General features: G+C 40.0%; 1 protein-coding gene across 1 annotated transcript in view; it reads left to right on the forward strand.

The window, feature by feature from the left end:
* LOC128854036 (uncharacterized) overlaps positions 1–21,399 on the forward strand; it is a 282,274-nt gene that overhangs the window by 242,482 nt on the left and 18,393 nt on the right. Inside the window, exons 6-7 of the mRNA XM_054083674.1 lie at positions 13,154–13,253; positions 14,177–14,198. Of these exons, the coding sequence (XP_053939649.1) occupies positions 13,154–13,253; positions 14,177–14,198 (122 nt within the window). The remainder of the gene's footprint in view (positions 1–13,153; positions 13,254–14,176; positions 14,199–21,399) is intronic.

Here is a 21,399-nt window from a genome sequence, read left to right on the forward strand (position 1 = left end):
TAGTCTCGAACTCTCGCGTTTTAGTTCTTCAGAATCCCAAAATGTTTTCGTGGCTGTTGCAAACGTCACTGATGCTGACAGTGGAGATGTTTGTTTTTAAACAGTAGCTGGTTGCTGGTAAACAAAAGAGCATCGGCCCAGTGCTTTAACACAAACCCTTCTAGAAAAGCAGTAGTTCAGTGGGAGCACAAAATACCCACAAAAAAACCCCAAACAAAACCCTCAGCTGTACAGGTGTCTGATGTGCTGACTGACCATTTGCTGTATTTTCTTATGAGGTCATTCTTTGAAGACAATAAAAGGTGTCTTTGGCACTGCACGTAATGTTTCTGCTTGAACCCAGCATATATTCACTATAGCCGTGAAGATGCTATTTCGTATAAAATGGGAAGTTGAACCCTTACCAGCACTGCAAGCCTAGCCTGACAGAGCGTATGTAAATCGAGGGAGACTCTTACAGTGTATTGCCAAAGTCAGTTTGAAGTAGGATTCGTCATTATCCCTCTGCTAACATTGTTTTTTCCATCTGTAGGTCTCTGCTTTCCTCTTCTCTCAGTGCTTTAATCCATTACACAAGCTTACTTAACATAGGAGAATTGCTTCCAATATTTGTGTTGTCTGAGGTTTTCCCCATTTTCAGCTTCGAAATGGGTGCTCTGCTTGGAAATTTCTTATTCCCTGGCAATGTAAGGAAACATGTTACAGCTCTGCAAATCTAATGCTTCTTGGTTCTTTATGGTGCCATGGCTGTAGTGCTGTAAACGTTCAGTATTGTACCTCATTCTTGTGTTGTGATACTGCAAGGGATTGCTGTTAGTTAAAAATAACCTATTGGCATAACAGTGCCGATCACGTCTATTCATAACATACCTCTTCCTTCTCCTCCTTATGGAACTGGTTTCTCTTTGCATGATGTTAGCTGATGTAGGCTATGAAGAGGTATATATTTATCCTTTTAAGGCTTTAAAAATAAATTAGTGTGGAAAATGCAACACCTTCTGATATGGATGGAGAAGAGTCTGGTGGTACCAATCTAAATGGTATTTAATATTTTCTGGCATGATCATCATAGAATATAACTTTCTGATCCAGGTGTAGAATTAAGTTTGGTCTGTCTCTGTAACAGAATTGCTGTTGAGGAGGAGAGTCTCAGTATAAAAAGCACTCATTCAGGTGAAAGATGTTATTATATGGGACTTAATGGAGCTTGGCGAATGCGTGATTTATTATTTCTATTCTTCTAATCAAACTTTTAGAAGTCCTTCACTTTTGAAAAGAATAATCCAAGTTAACAAAGTCTCACTGGGCGCTGATGATGTATTATATAGTGATGTCATTCTTTATATTGTGCTACCACACTTAACATGCGCTAACTGAATAAAACAGTGGTTGTATTATTGAATGGATGCTTACGTAGTGATTTGCTTAAAGACCCTCAACTTGAAATTTTTTTCTTGCATTTGTGGAAATGAAATGTTCTTTGCAAATTTCCAAGTGAACTATTGCAGTGACAGTGAAACCTGTGCTTTTTTGAAACAGCTAACGCAGGCTAGTAGATATAATCTATTTTATCTGCATGATATTGCAACTGTCTGATAGTCCAGCTGCACTGATATTGTGGTTCACATCCATCCCTCGTAGCTCCATCAGCATCCTGACAAGCGAGCACTGACCTTTCCATAATTCTGACTGCATCCGCTGATCAGATAACGTACTTGGAGACATTTCAGATATATTTCTGAGCATATTTGCTCCCCAGGGCATTTCATGGACTAACTGAAGACATAGGATAGTTATTACTAAGATCATAATTGACCATAAATTGATTTCCAAAGTGATATTTACTGCAACTGGTTTTCCTGTCCTGGAAGATCACTTATGGCTATTTCCTTTCCCCTCCTTTTCCCTGCCATCTCTTCTGCCCCCCACGGAGACACTATTCATTTGCTGAGTTGAAAGATGGGGCACACTCTGATGGTGGCTCCGATATTCTAATTTAGTATTGACAGGAACTAGCATCCAAATGCTTTGACTATGGAGGGTGAAGTGGAACAGCAGAGAACTTTGAAACTTGATGAACGTAATGAAAGAAGAATTTCCTTTTCAGCACTGCAGTGTTAATCTTAAACTCTAGTGAGTTTGTGGAGGGAAAGGTGCTAGCTCGGACTTCTTTCCTTAATTTTAGACAATAGAATAAGCCTGTGTCTGAATTTTGTGGATTCAGTTTCCAGCCTGAGGATGGGTACAGAGTAATGTAAGGGTTTCTTAACTCACTTGAGTTATGTTGCTATATTCTTCTTCAGAACAGCATTGCAGCTGAAGATGCAGTGGAACAAAAACTACTAAATTGCTGCAAAGTGTGTTAAGTTGAATGATAGATTGTGGTGAGCAACTTTTTGATTTTTGCACTTAAACACTAAGAATGTATAAAAAGTGCACAAAACAGTTCAATAGATTTTCTTCCTCTGCTTTTGAACTTTCACAGATTCGCCGTGCACTATTTTTTCTTACAGTTTATTAGTCTATAGTATGTTTTGTCTTCCTTGACTTGGATTGAATTTGGTTTTAACCTCCTGTGGAGAATTCCGGGACCCCTGACATTTTATTGTGACTCTTGATTAGCTCACCAGGGTTCCTGCTAAGAATTCTTCTTTCACTCATTTGATAAATTGAATTCCCTATTCACGGTGCCTTTAAATAGAATGGTATTTGGAAAACTTGAAGACAACTACTTGAATGCTCAATGAGCTCACCCAGCAAATTTAAAAATGCAGGAGGAGGAGATTATGGGTTTGTGTTCTGAAATCCGTTAAAAGAATAAATGTTTTACAAAAACATAAATCTCTCTCTGTTTTTATATTCCCTTTAAATATATTTCCTTTCCGATTTCTGACACAAGGAGTTCTGTTGACATCTCTTTTTTTGTCTTATCTTGCCTTATGCCAGGAGCTGTGCTTTTGCTGAACTTGTGCCTGTATCGAGGAGAGACTATAACAGTGCAACGTACGCCCATATAGTGGAACTGCCACTTCCCAGGGCAGCGTGTGTCCAGCGTAGAGAGCATCTTGTTCTTCACACTCTGTGTGTCCTGGTCTGGCTTATGTGCACCTCAGATGCTTGTACTGTGGATGAATGAATGTGGTATTCCCTTTCCATCACTGGTGATGCTGGCAGGGCTTAGACTGTGGAGCACTGTCTAGACCTCTACAACATCAAGAATAGTGTTATTTTTGTTCTGTTCATAGATTTTGAGGCTCATTCTCCCTGTAAGTGTCCTTTTACTCCCCCATTCAATGCTGTCTCTGAGAGTCTCCCAAAGGTGGGGCTGCGGCAGTGCCCTGCTCCTTCCTGCTGCCTGGGTTCCAAGGGGACACATGGCAGGTGCATCTGGAGATCTCGGTGTGGTGGCAGTGGTGCATCCCCCTGGCCATCTTCCTCGAGGCTGCTTTCTGCAGGCTGCTCCCAAGCATCTGTGAAGCTAAGAAAACTCGGAGGGGTGGGGGTGGGTAGGGACCTCAGGAAGTCATCTGGAATAGGCAGGTCTGTGTTTAGGTCGAGTGACATGTGCATGTCTGGTAACGTGCCTGCTGCTACTCACTGTGCTGCTGTGATGTGTTGGTGTTATTCTTAGGCTTGTATGGTGCAGTTCCCTGCCTGTAGATAGGAGCCAGGGAAGTGCATATGTGTTTTTTACCATGCCTGTGGCAGGAAATCTACTTAAAGAAGAAGTATTTCTTCCAGACCTCAGCTTCCTGGGCATTTTCAATCACACCAGACCCACTCATGAATGTGGCACTGGATGCTTGTGGCTCTGGCTGCTGTAAGCTGGATGTCTCTTGTTGAAGATGTTTGCCCTACCTTTTCCCCAAAGTAAGCACAAGAGCAGCAGTGTAAATGTATTGTCTTCAGTGTAAACCCTGCTGCCTACTTCTTAATCCAGTAAGTTGTGTTATCTAGCTTGACCTGTGTGAAAGTACCGGCCTGAAGATCTTCAGCTGAAGATCTTCAGCTCCTGCAGTGATGAGTATCACCTGCTGAGAACAGACTGATTGGGCTCGGAAATAGCGAAGTGCTGGCATGTGATTGATGGAGGGGGGAAAGAAGGACTAGGGGTCCTACGAGCGAAACAGTACATCATTTTAGTGATGCAAACTTGCTTTGCTTTTTTATTTTTCATGAAGAATCATAGAGGTGTAGCTGTACTTACAGAAGGGTCTGAAGGTGTGCTACTCAGTATTCCTAGCTGTTTGTCCTGCAGCGCGCATTGTCCCTCCTGACCCTGATGCTGTTGGCACACTGACCGGCTCCTCCAGCCTCTGTCTCTGGGAGTGATCAACTCTCCTGAAGAGCCCCAGGCACTGTGGTGCATAGCAAAACATCCTGTGGAGCTGTTGCTCCTGTTCCTATTTCCTGGCCTCCTACTTTGCAATATCATTGTGCAGCCACCCCAGGAAGCGGTGCTCCTCTGACGTGTTCTTCAAGTCCAGCAAAATAATTTGAGCCAGAAACTTGACCATGGGTTGCTTCTGCTTCCGGGTCAGTTGATCATTGAAACTTAGCTGAATGATTTGTCAGTGTGTGGCTTTGCCTCTGTTGGCGTGGGGCTCTCGTCTTCTAAAATATTTGTAGAAACCAAAATAGCAAGCATCGTATCTGGAGAGGGACAAACATGCTGTGCTCTTGCTGAGCTGCTGGATTCCAAAGCTGTTTTCTGTTGTGTGTTAAGTCCCAGGAAGACTAGGGAAGAGCTCTGGACCAGATGCTACATCAACTGCTGGTGAATATTATCAGGCCTGGAAAGGAGGGAGCACTGTGAGTATACATCTAATTCTGTGCACTGTTCACAGTCTATAGCTTAATTTTTCAAGAGAGGGATTGGCCTGTGTTTGCTGGGAGTGGAGAGATATTGTTCCTGGCATGTTAATGCTGTTTGTAGCCTGCTTTAAGTGGTGCATGTAAAGCAAACTGCTTTTGGGGGTGGTTTCGTTATCTCAGTCCTTGCATGGTGGTGCCTGTGATCGGATACTTAAGGTCTGTTGGGGTACTGTCAGCTGACTGAGGGAGCGAGTTCTCGTATGTTTGTGCCTTAAATGTATACAGGAGTGAGGCTTTGTGTTCAATATTCTAGACCATGCTCAGTTTTCCTAATGAACTACTTCAGTTGCCTTAGAGTGGAGTTTGTATATACACTAGTAGGCTGGCATGGTGGAGAGCACCACCTTCATAGAGGACACCCTACAGCATTGTCTACCACTAGCATGTTAATTTGTAATGGGAGTTTCATGTTTAATCAAACCTTTTCTGATCATCCTCACTAGCTGTGCTTTGACTGTCATCATGGAGTGGTCTTGGAGTGCAACAGTTATATTCCTTTTAAATAAAACTTCACTATATTATGTGCTCCAAAGGTGCAGTTAGTGCTTTCCTGCTGCAAGTGTGCCTTTGGCACATGGGAAAAGACTGAAGCGAGTCTCAGGTCATAAAGTCAACTGGAACAGGGATAGCGTGGCTACCGAGTCCTCTGCACTGACAGTTTTGCTCTGCAAATCCACTCCTATGGGTCTGCGCTACTTAGCAATGAAGGTCTGACATACATCTCCTGGAACATTCCCATTTGTACTTCAGGACTTGCATTAATATGCTCTCTCTGATTACAGTCCAGGAGAATCTGAACAAAAAGAAGTCTGTAGATGAAAAACAAAACCCCCAAACCCTATAGACATCCACCGGGATTCGGGCAGTGCTCAGTTTGGACTCTTCAGACTTCTGATGGCAGACCTACTACTCACAGTTAATGTGTATCCTTAATTTATAGAGACTTTCTTCTCTGGGGTTTTCCCCCTTCTAGTGGCTGATAATCCACTAGTAGAGCCTCAGACAGGCGAGGTCAGTGTGCTGCTTTTAAAAATCCTGGATTGAATGGTCGTAACTGTCTAGTTTTGCTTTGTTTTTGTTCTAATCTAACTTTTTTCAGTGCTTGTTTTACCTAATGTATCATGAAGTAGGGTCACAATAAGATAACGCTAGGTGAGTTGAAAACCTCTAGCAAGGTTCTAGGTCCTGTAATAAATAGTAGTTGGCATTCTCTTCGAGGTCTTGCCAGCACTTGTTGCTCTTTAGCCAACAGTCCAAACTGGCATGTTAGAAACACTGTGTACAACTGCTAGAGATACACCACTTATCTCAAGGCTGTAACACAGGTGCTCTTTTTAATTCTGATCATGGAATTTCTATTTTACAGATTGTAAGAACAGTATTATTAACTTAGTCTCGTGGGCAACCTAAAATCTTCCTGTAGTTTCAGTAAAATATTTTAATTGTATGCGGTGCTTTTCACATCCATTCTCAAATAATGCTGTAGTGTTCTTGGGTGTGTTTAAATGGCAGCTGCATTCTGCTCCTGCTCAAATTTTAGCAGAGAATGAAGTTGTCTGTGCACGTCTTGCACCTTAGTGAAGTGTGATTGCTGTGGTTTAAAGAAAGCCTGGAAGGGAGTGTGTAGGGGTTAAGCCAAATCCCTTACAATTAGTCGGCAGTGGAGGAGGGTCCACAGAGCAGCAAGACCTGAATATACCTACTAGTGCTCTGTAACAAATCAAATAAATAAAACAATGTAAAGAAGACTTAGAACCCAAACTGTATTGTACAGTACGAGGAAACATCAAGGCCATTATTAGTGCTCTGTTTCTCTGCATCAGCTTCCGTGGAATTCAGAAATCAGACTGCTGTCCCTATTAGGAGATCAGTTTTGTGTTACATGTTTCAAGAGAAACTGCCCAGATACTGGGAGCATCAAAATACCACACCTGCAATTTTTATCAGTGAATGATAGTTTGGTGTTTTAGTGTAAGGAATCTCCTGTCAAGGCAAAGGATGTTTTAAGGAGTGACAGGCGTAGGACAGAGACATAATTTGGCAGTGAGAAACTCTGAAGCATGGGATTAATAAGTTATGAATTGAGGTCAAAAAAAACTATTAGTCAGGATTCATTTATGACTCCCTGTGGGAACAATTTCTGCACCCATACTTTCAAATTGTAGTGTTTAGATTCAAGCTGTGTGATCACACCTGTACATGTAACTTGTCCATAAACTTACCTTTTTCCACAGTGGTGTGCACACTGCTCTACCTTTTTGTATATCTTGAGCTCATCGGGTTGTTCTGGATACTGTCTATCCCTGCTAAGTTTCCAGAATTTGTCAAGTCGTGGGAATGAAAAACTTTCAAGTGCACACCTTTTTCCAGCATCAAAGTGATTTGTAAGTATTTTACTGCTGGAAATATGGCATACTGCAACAAAAATGCACTGATTCTCTACTTTCTTGAAAGGAGAAGTGCTGAGGTTACTTGCTTTGTAGGTAATTTATTGTAATTTTGTTTAGCTTGTGTTCCCTGCCTTGTTCTTCGGAAAAAAAAAATCAGGCAACCATATTCTTATTAGCAAAACTTTGCATGTTGCTTGAAAAGTCAATAAATTACTTAATTTCTCGCTCCTTTTTGTCCTTTTCAAAAATACCTGTTACTACGCCGCACAAAAAACTCCAGACTATTCCTCTCAAGTGCTTGTTAGCTGTTACTGATGTTCTTGGTTACATCCCTTTTAGGTTATTTGCACAATCTTTGCCATTTGGTGGTATTCTGCAGTGCCATCCATCTTCTGGTTCTTTCAGGTAGTCTGTGATGACTTGGACACAGTTGTTCTTATGGTATATTACAGCAGACCCAGCCAGCAAAACCCATCTGATTTCTCTATAGGGTCTCTATAAGCTATTCTTGCTTTTGCTGTCCTGAATTCTTGTTTGGAGTGGTAGCAAAATATTTAGTTCCATATCTTCCCCCCCCTCTCTCCTCCCCCCCTCCGTTCATGGAAATTCTTCTCAGAAGCTGGATCATTCCTTCTTCCCAGATTTGGGGAAAGGGGACTTGACAAACACATCTTGAAATTCTCACATGAAGCTGCGTTTGGATGAGGGTGCCAGAATGAAGCGTTTCAGTAGCGGTGGTGGAGATCCTGGAGCAGGAGCAGCTCGGTGGTTGCCTCTTTGCCGCCCCTGCCACCAGCTTGGAGCAAAGCCTCCCCATGCAGGGCAGAGCACTAGGAAATCCCTTGGTAAAGCTGTTGTCATCTGTGGGCTCCGCACCAGTTCACGTTGTTGTTGGCCATCTGTTCCCAGCTGACCTCTTTAGGGAAGGCTGAAGCAGAAAGAAAAGTACTGTCACTTCAGCCCTGACAGGGTCATCTGTCAACAGTCCCCCTTCCCAGTGAGCATCAGAACTAGTGCTTCCTCTTGCTTATTAATGAAGCATTTAGAGGTTGTTTTGCTGTTAGTTTTCATATGCACAGTGTAAATACTTAATTGTTGGCCTTCCTCATTTTTGTCCCCATGTGTTAATGCTGGTTTTATATTTTTTTTAATACTCCTTATTTATTTGACCTAGTTTTGTGTGCTGCTTCCTTTTTTGAGGTGATTGAGAGCTTGTAATTCGGGACCAGCTTGACTCTTCTTGATTAATGACTGATCGTAGATATCAAGGGAAAAAAGCTGGCACTTTTAAAGTCACACCATCTCGTTGCCTTCACCAGTATTAGCTCCAGGAAGGATACAGGGAGCTGGGCTGGATAAGGATGAAGCAGGGAAGAATTAGCAATAGGCAGATGTAGAGTTTTAGTTTATCTGTTCTATTCATGAAATCAAGGACTGATGATGATCCGGTGAGCTCTTGCTTTACGTAGTGTGCCTCTTATACTTAAGGAGTCTGTGTTCTTAGGTTCTCCATGATTTCTAGGAAACAATGCCCATCCCTTCCTGTGTGCCAGTATTTCTCAGTTGTTCTGCAGTAATCGAAGCCTGCCTTTCCGGTATTCATTGCCCTTTATTTCATGGGTTTTTTTTTTCATTCCATTTCATTGACACCCTTCACGCTGCGTTCTGCTTTCATGGTTTCAGCCACTTCTTTCTTACCATTTAGAATCAGATCTTGAAGAACTTTATAACTAGTGAGTTTCTTCTTTTTCTGTTTGAAACTGATACTGGTTTAAGGACTTGGTAGATGGTTGCTTTCATGGCTCTACTGTCCAGACCCTCTGTTGTCACCTGTAAGGATTCATGGCTCTATCAGTTCCTTCCTGAGAGCCTAGTCAGGATGCTTTGGGAGCCTGCCTTTGGGTCTTTATTTGCCAGTTGGTTAGCATTTTACTTCAAAGACTTATTATTCCCTACCCCACATCATTGAGAGGAAAAACATGTTCAGAAGTATGAGATGCCCTGCTCTGTGGTGGGGAAGTCAAACTTGGAGCAGTCCTTAAGCAGTTGTATGCCATTTGTAGGATTTCTGTCAGTAACACCAGCTTTCACAATTGTCAAGGGAGTTTTGTCCAACATAAGGTAGGATTTGAAGTTAAGTTACAAGATGTATTCTGGAATTAAGATATGGGAGCTGTTCTCTCATTGGGCTAAACCAGGCAAATGCGTCTATAGACCAAGATTAAGAATGCTATTCTGAAGAGGGATTCTGGGCAGTTTTCCTGTGTAAATAAACAAACCTTCAGCATCTTAAATATGTGCAAACAAAATTCATTAGGCTGCTAGGTTTGGAGCTGTGTCACATGGAGGGGAGAGAGAGACAAGTCTGTTTAGTTCTCAGCTATTGCAGGAACTTTTAAACTCTGAAACACAGGATGGGTAATAACCTTGCATGCAATAACACACATAGACACCAGAAGTTTGTTTAAGAATACGATATTCCCAAAAGGCATATTGCAAAATCCTGTTAGTGTCATATTGGTGCTAATTCAAACTACTAGCTGTGGCTCCTGAGGTGAAAGCAGTCTTGTGTCTGTTACCAACTAGAGAACTGAAGCTCTCACTTAGCATAAAAAATATCATCAGCCTAGGTTTGTTAGTTTTGCAAAGGGATTAATAAGCCTTTCTGCATGGCCATAATTCTAACTCATTCTAACCGTGGCTGACTTGGGTTTCACCTTGCCTTCCTATTCAGATAGAGCTCCTCAGTACGTGTACTTTTAAGGTAACCTTGGTTTAGAGTTAGATTTAGTAATTGTAATCTTTCAGAACAACACTTGATGCTATAGCAAAACTCTGCTTATAAATTTTCCCCGTGACTTTGATATATCAGATCCATATATATGGAAAAGGCAAACTCCTATGAGTCTATTCTAAGACACTTTGTTTTAAATCATATGAGCTTTGTATTCATAAATTTTTTAGCCTGTTTCCTGTAATAAAGATTAAATTGTTGCTCAGGAAGTAAAACTGCAACACATGCCTCTGACAATGTAATTAAACTTTATATAGCAATGTTTTTATTGTTTTCCTTTTGTTTTGTTCTGAGATGACTAATTTCTGCCTAGAAGTGACAGCAAGAGTTGCCATCTGAGGGGTCACTTGGAGCTTTATTTCTATTTTAAGCATATTTAAAGCACATGTATTCAGAAGTGTCATTATGTAAATCGGTTTTGAAAATTGAACTTCATTAAAAATTATAGTATCATTTTCTGAGTTAATCCGAGGCTATTTTAATCTCAGAAATGAAAAAAAAAAAACCCAAAAAACATGAGCCCAAACAGGTTTCTGTTAGGAGTGGCACTTCTGTCTCTTATCTCGCAATTGGGATGATAATATGGTAATAAAATATGTTGTATTTTTAATGGAGCAAACTGTTTGCTCTTCTTTTGATTTGGAAAATCCTCTGACGTGGTGTGTTACCTGCAGAAGACAGGGGATAACAAAGATCAGTGCTTGTTTAATGTCAGATCTTCCTTTAGAGGACAGAAAGGCTGGACACAGAGAAGTGGAGTCCAGTTTGAGACTTTGGCTGTGATGAACTTGTGGTTAAAAGAAGGCCTAACAAGAAAGTTGGGAAGTAGGTATCTTCATTTGTTAAAGAAAACTGCAAATTGAGACAAGTTGTGGAGATGTGTTTTGGTGGTGGTGGGTTTTTTGTTGTTGGGATTAGGGTTTGGGGATTTTTTTTTGTTTTTGGTTTTTTTTGTTTTATACTGTACTGACTGTTAAAAGGGATTTAAATGTAATTGTGGTATTCTGGAATTGCAGTAACGTCCTGGGCTTTCTTAAGTGCTAGTGAGAGAAAACCAAAAAGTTTCTCATTTTGCACTGACTTGTTTCATTCACTTGCTTTAAAAAAGCAGCAGAAAGGAAGAGGAAAAGGCTAGTGCTTCCCTTGGCAACAGTCTGACAGTTTGGGAGAGTTCACTGGGAGACACGGGCTTGATGGGGTGTGCTGTGACTTGGGTAGGAAGCCCTGAAGGTCCTGGATGTTGTTACTTCGTAGTGACTGAAATCCTGGGGGCTTCTCTTCCTCTCCAGAGCTAGGGAATAAAGTCATCTGCTACAGTTTCAAATCAGTTTGGTAATGTAAATCATCCTTTCCACACCCTTCTAGAACATCCTTTTAAAGGCACAACATTAAGTACCTTTTTCTTAAGGGCAGTGTGAAGTGTGTGGTGCAAGTACCCACCTGCAATTCTTAAGAGCAGTTGTTTCTCAGACGTTGCTCTACTGAGCACTGTTTGAAAGGCAGCCCTTGGCATGAAGGTGAGCAGTCATGTAGGTGATGAATTTTTGGTCATGACGGAAAGGGATTTGGGTGTTTAGATGCAGATACTCAGTGCCACTTTAGGTGTTCTGAACTCCAGTTGTGCACCAAGTGCTTCCAGATGTGCCTAACCTCCGGCTGCTCTTACAGACTGTCTTACCATATCCATCACTTCTGTAAATAGTCTGAGTGCTGTAAAGTGTCTAAAAGGGCATTAACGCCTATGCTTAGACCTCCGAATTGGTTACTGGAAAATTTATCGTGTTGGGTAACACAAGGGAAGGGAAGCTGTGTGTGGTTTAATCTGCAGTGCTGTGCAGGATTAAGTGTTAAAAGCATCTGCAGGGGCCAAAATCAGTATTTCCAGGCAAGTCAAAATGCCAAAAACCAGAACAGCCTTCAACAGCCAGAATTTAAAAAAACTGAATACAATATTCCTGTTTTATAAAAAGAGAAACTGTGTAAGAATGTGCAAACTTCTTAAAAGGGAAACAACAGAAGCAGTTAAATGGCAAAATGCTTCATGGGGAGTGTTTGAAGACATGTTGTGCAAAATCTGAGGAGCTTCTGTTTCTGCTTTTTAAGTAAAGAGCAGCCCCCTGCCCCCTCAGACCCGTTGTGATACAACAATTGAGCAAAGAATATTATAACTAGAAAGAGCTTGATTAACAACAATCACAAAGAAAACCTAAATGAAAAAATGGGGGAGAAGGGGCTGTAGGCTTTGGCAAGTTAAATGTATAGCAATAAGTGGAAGACAGTGAAACTAATAATGATAGTAATGGTTTCAGCCCATCAGGAACAGAGTCTTCTCAGAAGATTTGTAAAGCTGATAAATGATCAGGACCGAAAGAGCTGTCAAGGAAGATAAAATGGTTTTAGAGAACTAAATGAATTATTTGCGTTGGTATTTATTTGGAAGGGTGTTGAGGGTGTTCATTGTTAAAACCATTTGTTGCAAGGATGGATGAAAAAAGCATGGATGGTGGGGGTTCAAATAGATTTTCTTCGTGATTTGGGACAGCTTAGATTGAATTTTAACCAAAATGCTACTGTAATGGTCTTGTTTTATATTTATGCAAATTCTGCTAGAATTTATAGGATGAACTCAAAATAGCATAAGGGTTTGATCAGAAAAAGAAAACCTATTGGAAAATACTGCATTTATGATCTGTAAGGTATATGGTGAATCATAGCTGTTAAAAGCCACCAGAACTTATATCAATTGCGTAGAGTTTGTCCTTTTTTTTTTTCTGTTTTGTTTGGTTTAAACTTTCTTTCCATAGAATGTGCTAAAATGAAGTAGTACTTTTGAGTGATTTGTGGAAAGAGGTTCCAAATAAGGGGCTCCAAATAAAATATGTTCGTTCTGTATTTTCATTTTCTATTTTATTTGTCACTGGATTCAGCTTTGGAGCAATGTTTCTTTTTGTTTTATAAATCCTTTTATTACAGAATTATAAGCAGCCCTTTTTAAACATGAACTGTATAGAGTTAGCAGTAAGTAGGGATTGTTTACCTTCCTAGATAAACATCATCTTACTGAAAAGTTCTTCTCAACCTTTATTCTTATCAGGGAGAAAGAACAAGAAACACAAGAAGAGGAACATTTGATGGAAGAAAAGAAAAAGAAAAAGCAGGAAGAAAAGAAAAAGAAGGAAGGTGCTCAGAAAAAGGTTTGTTGGCGTGACTGTTTTAAATACGAAACTCACTTTTTCCTCTAATGTACAGATACTGATTCTCTAGTCTTTGCTTCTTTGAATAGTTCTGCCACAAACGAGTAGTCCGGTCCACTTTGAGTGAGGCCATGGCAGGAAAATCTCTGCAAAAGCAGTTGTGACAGTTCATTAGCGCTCCCCAAGCTGCTTACTCTTCCCTGATGTTAAGTTCCTGCTCCCACAGCTGTCATGGGAATGTCCCTCATCAACTTCATCATCAATGCAAAGTTAACTGGATTAGTCTCAACTGATACTGAAGTGACTGTGGATTCCGAGGCCATTGTGCATTTTCTGTAGTCTGCGTTCTCCTGCCTAATTTTCTGGATTACTTAGTTTTAATCTTAAATGGCTCTTAGTATGTGGGTAGGAATTAATCACTGTCTTTTACAGTACAAAAATTAGGCATCATGAAAAAAAAAGGGGGTAGATTCTAAACAGATAAAAAAAGATGGGTCTTGTCTAAATGTGCAGTTAATCTGTGTAAGCTGATAGTATGGATGGATGCAAAGGGATGCTGGACAAATTCACAGAGGTTAATTACGGTGAATGTTAAGGAGTCCATAAATGCACTGTTTGGTTCAGGAAGCCTCTGGATCTCAAGTGACCGAGAGCTGGGTGGGTGGAGGGGAGTACTGTAATGCTGCTTGTCAGGTTTTATGATGTCTCTTCAGCATCTGCTTTTGCCTTCAGTCAGACAAAGGTAACTGTTCTTAACACATAGCGTTAAACTGTACCTAAGCTGTACCTAACGAATAAAGTTTGACTAACGTTCTCCAGTCCTTAATAGGAACCTGGCTTGTGCAAGCAGTTTCTGCAGAAAGTTAGGCCTGCAGCTCTGTAGTTATTAGATGTTGATTTATTTTATTCTTTTCTTCTTTCAGGCTGCTGAACAAAAAACCAAAGGTAAGTTCACATTTCTTCTTTGTGAACCATGTGATATTTCTGTAAATTAGTTTAAGAACTAATTTACACCTTTTATTTTTAACGTCTCTTTAATGGAGAGAGTGTATCTTACTAGGATAGTGCTGTTCTTAGAGTTCTCTTGCAGTTTCTGGCTGTATGTTGGAGTTATCAGTGTAAGCTTTTTCTTTGCTTATTTTGCTGGCTATTGGATGGCACCTTTTTGGCAAGGATATATGGATTAAGTTTCTGTCATAACATATGTCATCTTTTTTGTCTAATATCAAGATGGATGTAGTTTCTCATTTAGTTGGTAGTAGTTATCTATTTTAGTTATCTAGTTTATCTATTTAAAAAACAACCAGTTTTCATTAAAAAGGGTAAATCTCTCCCCCACATGCACAATTGAACTTAAGTTAGTGACTAAACTCAATCGATTGAATGTAGGAGAAAGCTGTTTCCCCCACCTCCACCATTGCGTTTTTCTCTTTCCATGTGGGTTTTCACCTGGGGAGTGAATTGAATTGGTTTGCAACATGGCCCAGAAAGCAACAGAGATCAGCAAGGCATTCTTGGGGCGCTGAGCTCCTAGGTGCCTTAGGAGGAGGTTCATGAGGAGAGTTGGGGTGATGATGTTTTTCTGCAACTATTGGCCCACTGTCATTTTACCCAGTCTGTCCTTTGAGTTACGTGGCACTACGCAGAACTCAAGGCTGTCTGAATGAGTTAATAAGCACTGTTATTTATCACTGGGTAATTAGGTGACAGACAGGCAAGTAGAGCTTCCCAGATTCCCAAAGACTGGGAATTAGAAAAGAGCCAACCCTAACATATGGGGTTGACAAAACAACTTATGCTTTGAACACTTTTTATGTATTTATACAGCAGAAATTAAGTATTGTTTCAGTAATACTGAATTCAGAAAAGTAAACTCTTAACTCCGTGATGAAGAAAATCTACCAAGTGATTATTGGAACTTTATACTTTCCTTTCCAAATTTTTCTTATGTGGGAAGCGCAAAATCAGAAAATTTTGGTCTGCATTCTCTTACATTGGCCCCGTAAGATTTCCCATAGCTTGCAGCTTTTCGGGAGAAGGTAGCAGAAGTAGCTAAGCCCTTCAAAATCTTAAATACAAAAAAAAAAAAAAAATCAGAATTAAGATACATCAGAGTAATTTCTGTCTAAATGGAATATTTCTGTTTCCATGGTATTACATATTTCTTCCTCTGTATCAGCTCGTTTCTGTGTGAAAAGGTTCCACTGTTCTGTAATGTATTATAATGACTTTTAAATATCATAATTCAACAGCAGATGAGTTTGCTGGCAGAGTAACGAAGTTCACTTTCACGTGATAATATAGTAGGTCTTCATTTCTGTTAATGTTGAAACACGGTACCTTCTGCTTTCCTATGCGGGATATTATTATTTCTGTCTTAGTTGTGACAGCTTTCTTTTTAATTGCTTGAAAATGTCAAGTTTAAGTTTTTAAAAGGAGCAAGATAACTTCAGATTTTCAGGTACGCCTGTGAGTTCGTTTCTTTCAAGTTTAAGTGCTGTATTTCTCCCTAGGTTTGATTTTTTTTATTTCCCTGGCCCCTGTTATCTTTGTATTGAAGCATCCTATGATCCTGCTATAAAATATGAATTGGGAAAAAAATGAGTAAATAAAGATAGGATAAATATTAAGCAATCCTGGCTTTTATTGTTTTATCTGTCAGGAGGCAATAATTCACCTTTTTGTAGTTAGGCTTCACTGGAAAGAGTTGACCTGGCCTGTATAGAAACCGAACCTTTTGTGTTCAGTGCAAGGGTCGGCGGTTATGTAGAGTCATATCGATGGCCCTGGTTTTAATTTCCTTTGGTGGGCAACCCCTTGGTGCTTTTAAGGGTGATCTCTTCCTATATAATAGTAGTGTTCTTTTACATTTATCTTTAGGAGGTATGTACACAAGCTCGTGATGGGTAGCAGGAATTTCTTAAAATATAGAAAATGTAAATTCATGGAAGGAAAAAAATTGCTTTGAAAGTTTTTTTCACAAAGTTGGCTTTAAACTTTAATGCAGTGCTGCACCAGGTATTTTATTTTGATACATTTTTAAAAGTCAGAAATGCTACTAGAACTAAAAGGGAACACAGGGATTACCATCGAATTTAGTTAATTTATTTCCTATCTGGGGCGCAGCAATTAAATTCATTGTAAAGGCAGGATAACACAGTACAACTGGGTGAATTGACGGAGCAGGTACTGCATGCCGCTCTGCAGGATATTATAAAGCTTAAAACCAGGCTGGAACCAAACCATTTGCAGAATCATAGAATTTGCTATATCTGGATTTTGATAGGTAAGATCTTTCCATGTGTGAGGTAACTTGTGGTTATTGATGTGTCATTCCATTCTGCAACTGGGTTGCTATAGCACTGAGAGATGCTTACGCTGTTTGTGTCATATTGGAGAGAAATGCATTGTACAACGGGAGGTGGGGTACGGAAGGATCTTCCTGCTTCCAGCTGATCGGAGACAATGTATTTATGCTGTAATTTTCCTATATGTATGTATTTATTTATAAATAATATATGGTATTTTAAAACATATACTGTATTTATAGCTCTGTTTTTGGAGGAGCAGGCACTTCCTTGATGTAGCTAAGGTGGGATAAACTGAAGGACTTCATAAGCAGTGAGACACTTCTGATTGAAGTGAAGACACTTCTGATTGAAGAAGCAGTAGCCCTTCTGATTGGCTTCTTCTGTACTGCTACACAGACCTCTGCTATGATCAAGGTGCTTTTAATTTAATATTAAGATTTTCACTTATTTCTGTAGCACATTGGAACATGTGGTGATGCTGTCCTATGTAGTAATTAACTCGCGTGCTTTGTGTGGGGAGTTGTAATTTGCAGTAAGGTGATACCGGCTGTTGCATGTTCAGTCGCTGGTGAGGCCTCAGGAAAGAGAAATGAGTGAGGAGGAAAGAGGTTTCCTGTGGGTGTGTGTATGGTGTGTTGTCAGTTAAATATTGCTCCGAAGCCTCAGCCCAAGCTGAATGTTTCCATTTGTAATGTGGAGCACAAAATCCTTCCAAAATAAACATGCATTTCCACCAATAGAGGAAAGGTATTTGGCTGCCTTCTGGAGTGGCTGGTCCAGTGGGTAGGAAATGCTCCCCCTTACCACAGCTCCTTTTAAACAGTCAAAATATTTTTTTCCTGTTTTAAACAAGGATCCAACTCTTAAGTCTTCTCTGCATAATGGCATCTTGAGTTCCTGATATTTTTCTGCAACATTGTTTGCCAGAGTATTTTTGTTAGGCGGAATCTTCCATAAATGTACAGTTGTAGGGAAATGTGTGAAAGGAAAAAAAGATCAATGTTTCTCAGTTACTTGAAAACTAATGAAAGTGGTCTGTTCAGCTGGAGAGGAGCTGCAGAATAAGATGAGGTGCGAAATGAACATGTTTTTTTTATTGAGCGCTGTGCCTTGTACTTCCATGTTACTGTCTTCTGTGGTAATTTTTTTTGAAAACAGGGACTGTTGAGCACAGCAATTAGTGTTTTATTTTCAATGTGTAAACTCTTGCCAGTTTATATGCACTTGATACAGAAAGTTTGTGTGTAAAGGCTTTTGTAATGAAAACATTCAGCTGTAACTACCAGCGAGAGTTTTGTACTGTGTATTAAATAGTCACTAGTATAGTAAATGGCTGTTAATTAATAGCTACAGGGAGCTTGTAAGAAAGCTATGCTACTGATAAGTATTATGAGGTCAATACAGTTTGCTGCCTGCTTTTCTTCTAGCCATCTTGTCGCGTGTTTAGTCAGCACACAGGTGAACATTTCCTTTACTGCTTTACTCCCATCCCAGCTGAATTCTATGCGCTTTGTCTGAAATGAAGTTAAAGCGCTGGTATCAAATAGCTTAAGTGGTTTGTTACTCAAAGATCTGCCACCAGTAATTGAAAGGCAAAGTGTCTGTCTTCATTCTCCATTGTTATCTATAATGCAAGGTGAGTGTTAAATCTGCAAACACAGAGGTAAAAAGAGTTAATTTGATATTACCATTTTAGTCTAATTACAGAAATAACATCAGTCTGCCAATAAGGCTATTTTCCCTTTGAGCCCTACTAGAGCCAGAGCTGCAGCGGTCCTCTGCCTCTTTATGCTTTCTGTCCAGCAGATGGTCTTTCAAGCATGTTTCATGGTATAGGGACCCTGAAGCGAGCATTGTCAGGCTTTCCAATTTCCCTGTTGGAACTTTCCAGCTCACATTTTACTGGGATGCAAGCAGGATTAACAGAAGCAGGAATAGCTGTCATAATCCCGGGATTCTGCAAGCCATGTCCAGCACCACTTGTCCTCATGTTGAAGCAGTACCAAGTGGATCCTGAAGCTGAGCACTATTCCCTTCACTGCCCTGTCGGTCTGCTTCCTGGAGCTTTCCCCTCCCCCAGGCTATCTGTGCCATGCGTCTTGAGACGCTTCACCACATGATGATTTTAATATGCAGCTTGCAGAGTCAGGAGGGTTGTCTGCAGACTGAGAGACTATTTTACCAAGGTAGACACTCTTAATACATTTTATTTTGGGGGACTTATAAGAATGGAAAGCCTTTAACAGTTTGTGGTTGCTTATGCGCAAGTACTGTATAATTTTATCTGGAGGACACAGTCAACTGTATTATAAATAGAAGTTAAAAGTGAGAAAAAGAGTTTATGAAAAGACAGAGATCCATCCCTTGCTCTGGCCTTTCTATTTTGATGACAGAGGTAGCAGCCAGACCTTTCTGCAAAGACAAGTATTTTCATTTTCCAAATCAGCCACTGTAGATTGTTGCATAGTTTTTAGATTGATTCTTCACTTATCCTGCCCGAATGGGCTGTTCGAATGTTCTCTGCTTGTACTCGGTTGGATGTGAATTACCTGCCTGTGTTCTGTGATGAATTCAGCTCATACAGAAGTGCGGTTTTACGTACATTGATAATGGGCTCTTTCTGGTTGTGGTAGATGTTACTCATGTTTAATAGTAGTTCCACAGGAAATAAGGAAAACTAAACTTTTCAGAGAATCTCATCAGTATTTTAACCAGAATTATGACTGTGTGTAAGGTAATCAGTCTTCTAAAGAGAAGTTTTGAGGTTTTTCTAATTTGTGTCATATTATTGTAGGAACCAGCAGAGGTTTTCACATAAGATCAGGAAATGTGTTTCAGCCTACAAATTGGGTGTGATTTACAACCAGACTTACAATCCCTGACTCATTTGAGTATTTATAGCTTATGCTGTGAATACCTGCCTCTGCCATCTTGTTAGTTAAGCGCCATGGTTTGTACAGACTGCTGAACATGTAGTGACAAAATGTGCCATAAATTGTTGCTGCAGAAGGAGGGGAAGCTCTGTAATAAGTTTTTCAATTAGATCTTAATATGCAGTCATTTGATAACTCTAATGATAACCCTATTCTCAATAGCCTTAAGGCTTTATAACATAAAAATGTTTCTTTGTGATAAACCTTTTGGTGGAGGGTTTTTTTTGCTCTTATAAGTATCTCTAAATAAACATGAATTTGTACTGAGTATAACTGACTGAATTATCGCTGATGGAGAAAGTAATTACAATTTTTACAGTCTGCAAAGAATAGAGTATGAAGATAATTTGTATGAGTCCCCACCATAATACTGAATGGAGTAGAAAATACAAAAGATTAGAGCAAACAGAGGGAGAAATTTGCATATTTCAGGAGACTAAAGCAAGCAGAATGAGCTGGGAGGTTTGGAGTTAACCAAAGGGGTTTTTTTTTCCTATCCTGGTTTCGGCTGATTATCATTTCAGGTGAAGATGGCAGGTGACAAGCCCATCTTGGCTCTTCTGGTGGTGGTAGTTCAGTGCTGCTTAGTATACTTTTAGCTCTTACAAGTGTAAGCAACGTTGTGGGTATCTTACTTCAAATCAACTTTGCCATTATGAAGTGAAGGAGAAAAAAATAAAGTAACAAGCGTTTGGATGGTCTTTACTACAATACAAGCTATATTTGACTTTGTGAGCACTTTCTGTGTTGATGTTGCTGATTCGCTGGTCACAGTTGTCCAACTAGAGATGATGCGTGGCCAAAGAATTGATATCTGTTTGCTGGAACAAGAGTTTGTCAAGGCTTGATGCCCTGAGCCTGTGGCCGTGGATTGACAGTTTGGAAAGTTAGTCTTCTGTAGCTCTTGCGAAGGCATAGACTTTTTGGCTTTCCAGTAAACACTGTTTTTCAGACAACGAGGCACCAAAGCAGTTAGTGCAGGTTTGTGGCAAAACCCTTTATTTCTTAAGGAAAAACACACAAAGTTCCAGGGCTACTTGAAAATAAAACAGAAACCAGGAGATATATTCTTCCCAATGTTCCTCTGTCCTCAGCTGGAGTTACAGGACAGCTGCCCCCAGAGCCATGCAAAATGCCTTGATGTTTTTGCCTAGAGTTGCTTTTTTGTTTTACTGCTTAAGTACGCACCTCAAGTCCCATTAAGGGGTTGCCTTTACAGATTCCTCAGCTGGGAAGAGAAAAGAGCTGAAGTCAGAAATCCTTGATATTTTTAGTACTTCTCAGAGGTGGTTTGTATTCTCTTTAGAAATAGTCTGTTGTAGCTTGCCATCATGCAGATTTAGGCATGTGCTTGTAATATAAATACAGTCAGAATATTGCTCTGGTCTTCCACGTGCTTTGCCTTTTCTCAGTTTCCTCAATTAGGAAATGATCTGGGCTTATGAGATAGAGGATGGCAACAGCCTGACCTGCATATATTTAGTTTTAGAACTAGGTGAAAATGGAAATTTTCAAACACAAGACACAGTTGATTTGAAGTATTTTTTGAATGCTCTGAATGTTGTAATGGTTGATGTCCTGCTTGAAGGCAGCGGGACTACACGCTTTCATTAGATTTCTCTGCACATTGTCCATTGTCAAATAAATTTCAAGCCTGGGACATTATCTCTATAAGACTACTCTGTGAATAGAGAATAAGAACAAATGAGATAACACCAGCTTGGCATTTCCCATCTAGACCTAATTGTTAGGGTGTCCTTGGTGGTAATGCCTCTCTGATAAATCCCTGGCTTGCTTTCTGAAAAACAAAACAACTGCCAATACGGTTGTTTAACTGTATATTTTAGAATATAAATTTTAACACAGCTACACAATGACAGTAGTGGTAGTTATGATCAAACT

This window comes from Cuculus canorus, chromosome 18 (genome assembly GCF_017976375.1).
Source record: "Cuculus canorus isolate bCucCan1 chromosome 18, bCucCan1.pri, whole genome shotgun sequence".
In the NCBI taxonomy this organism is placed as follows: domain Eukaryota; kingdom Metazoa; phylum Chordata; class Aves; order Cuculiformes; family Cuculidae; genus Cuculus; species Cuculus canorus.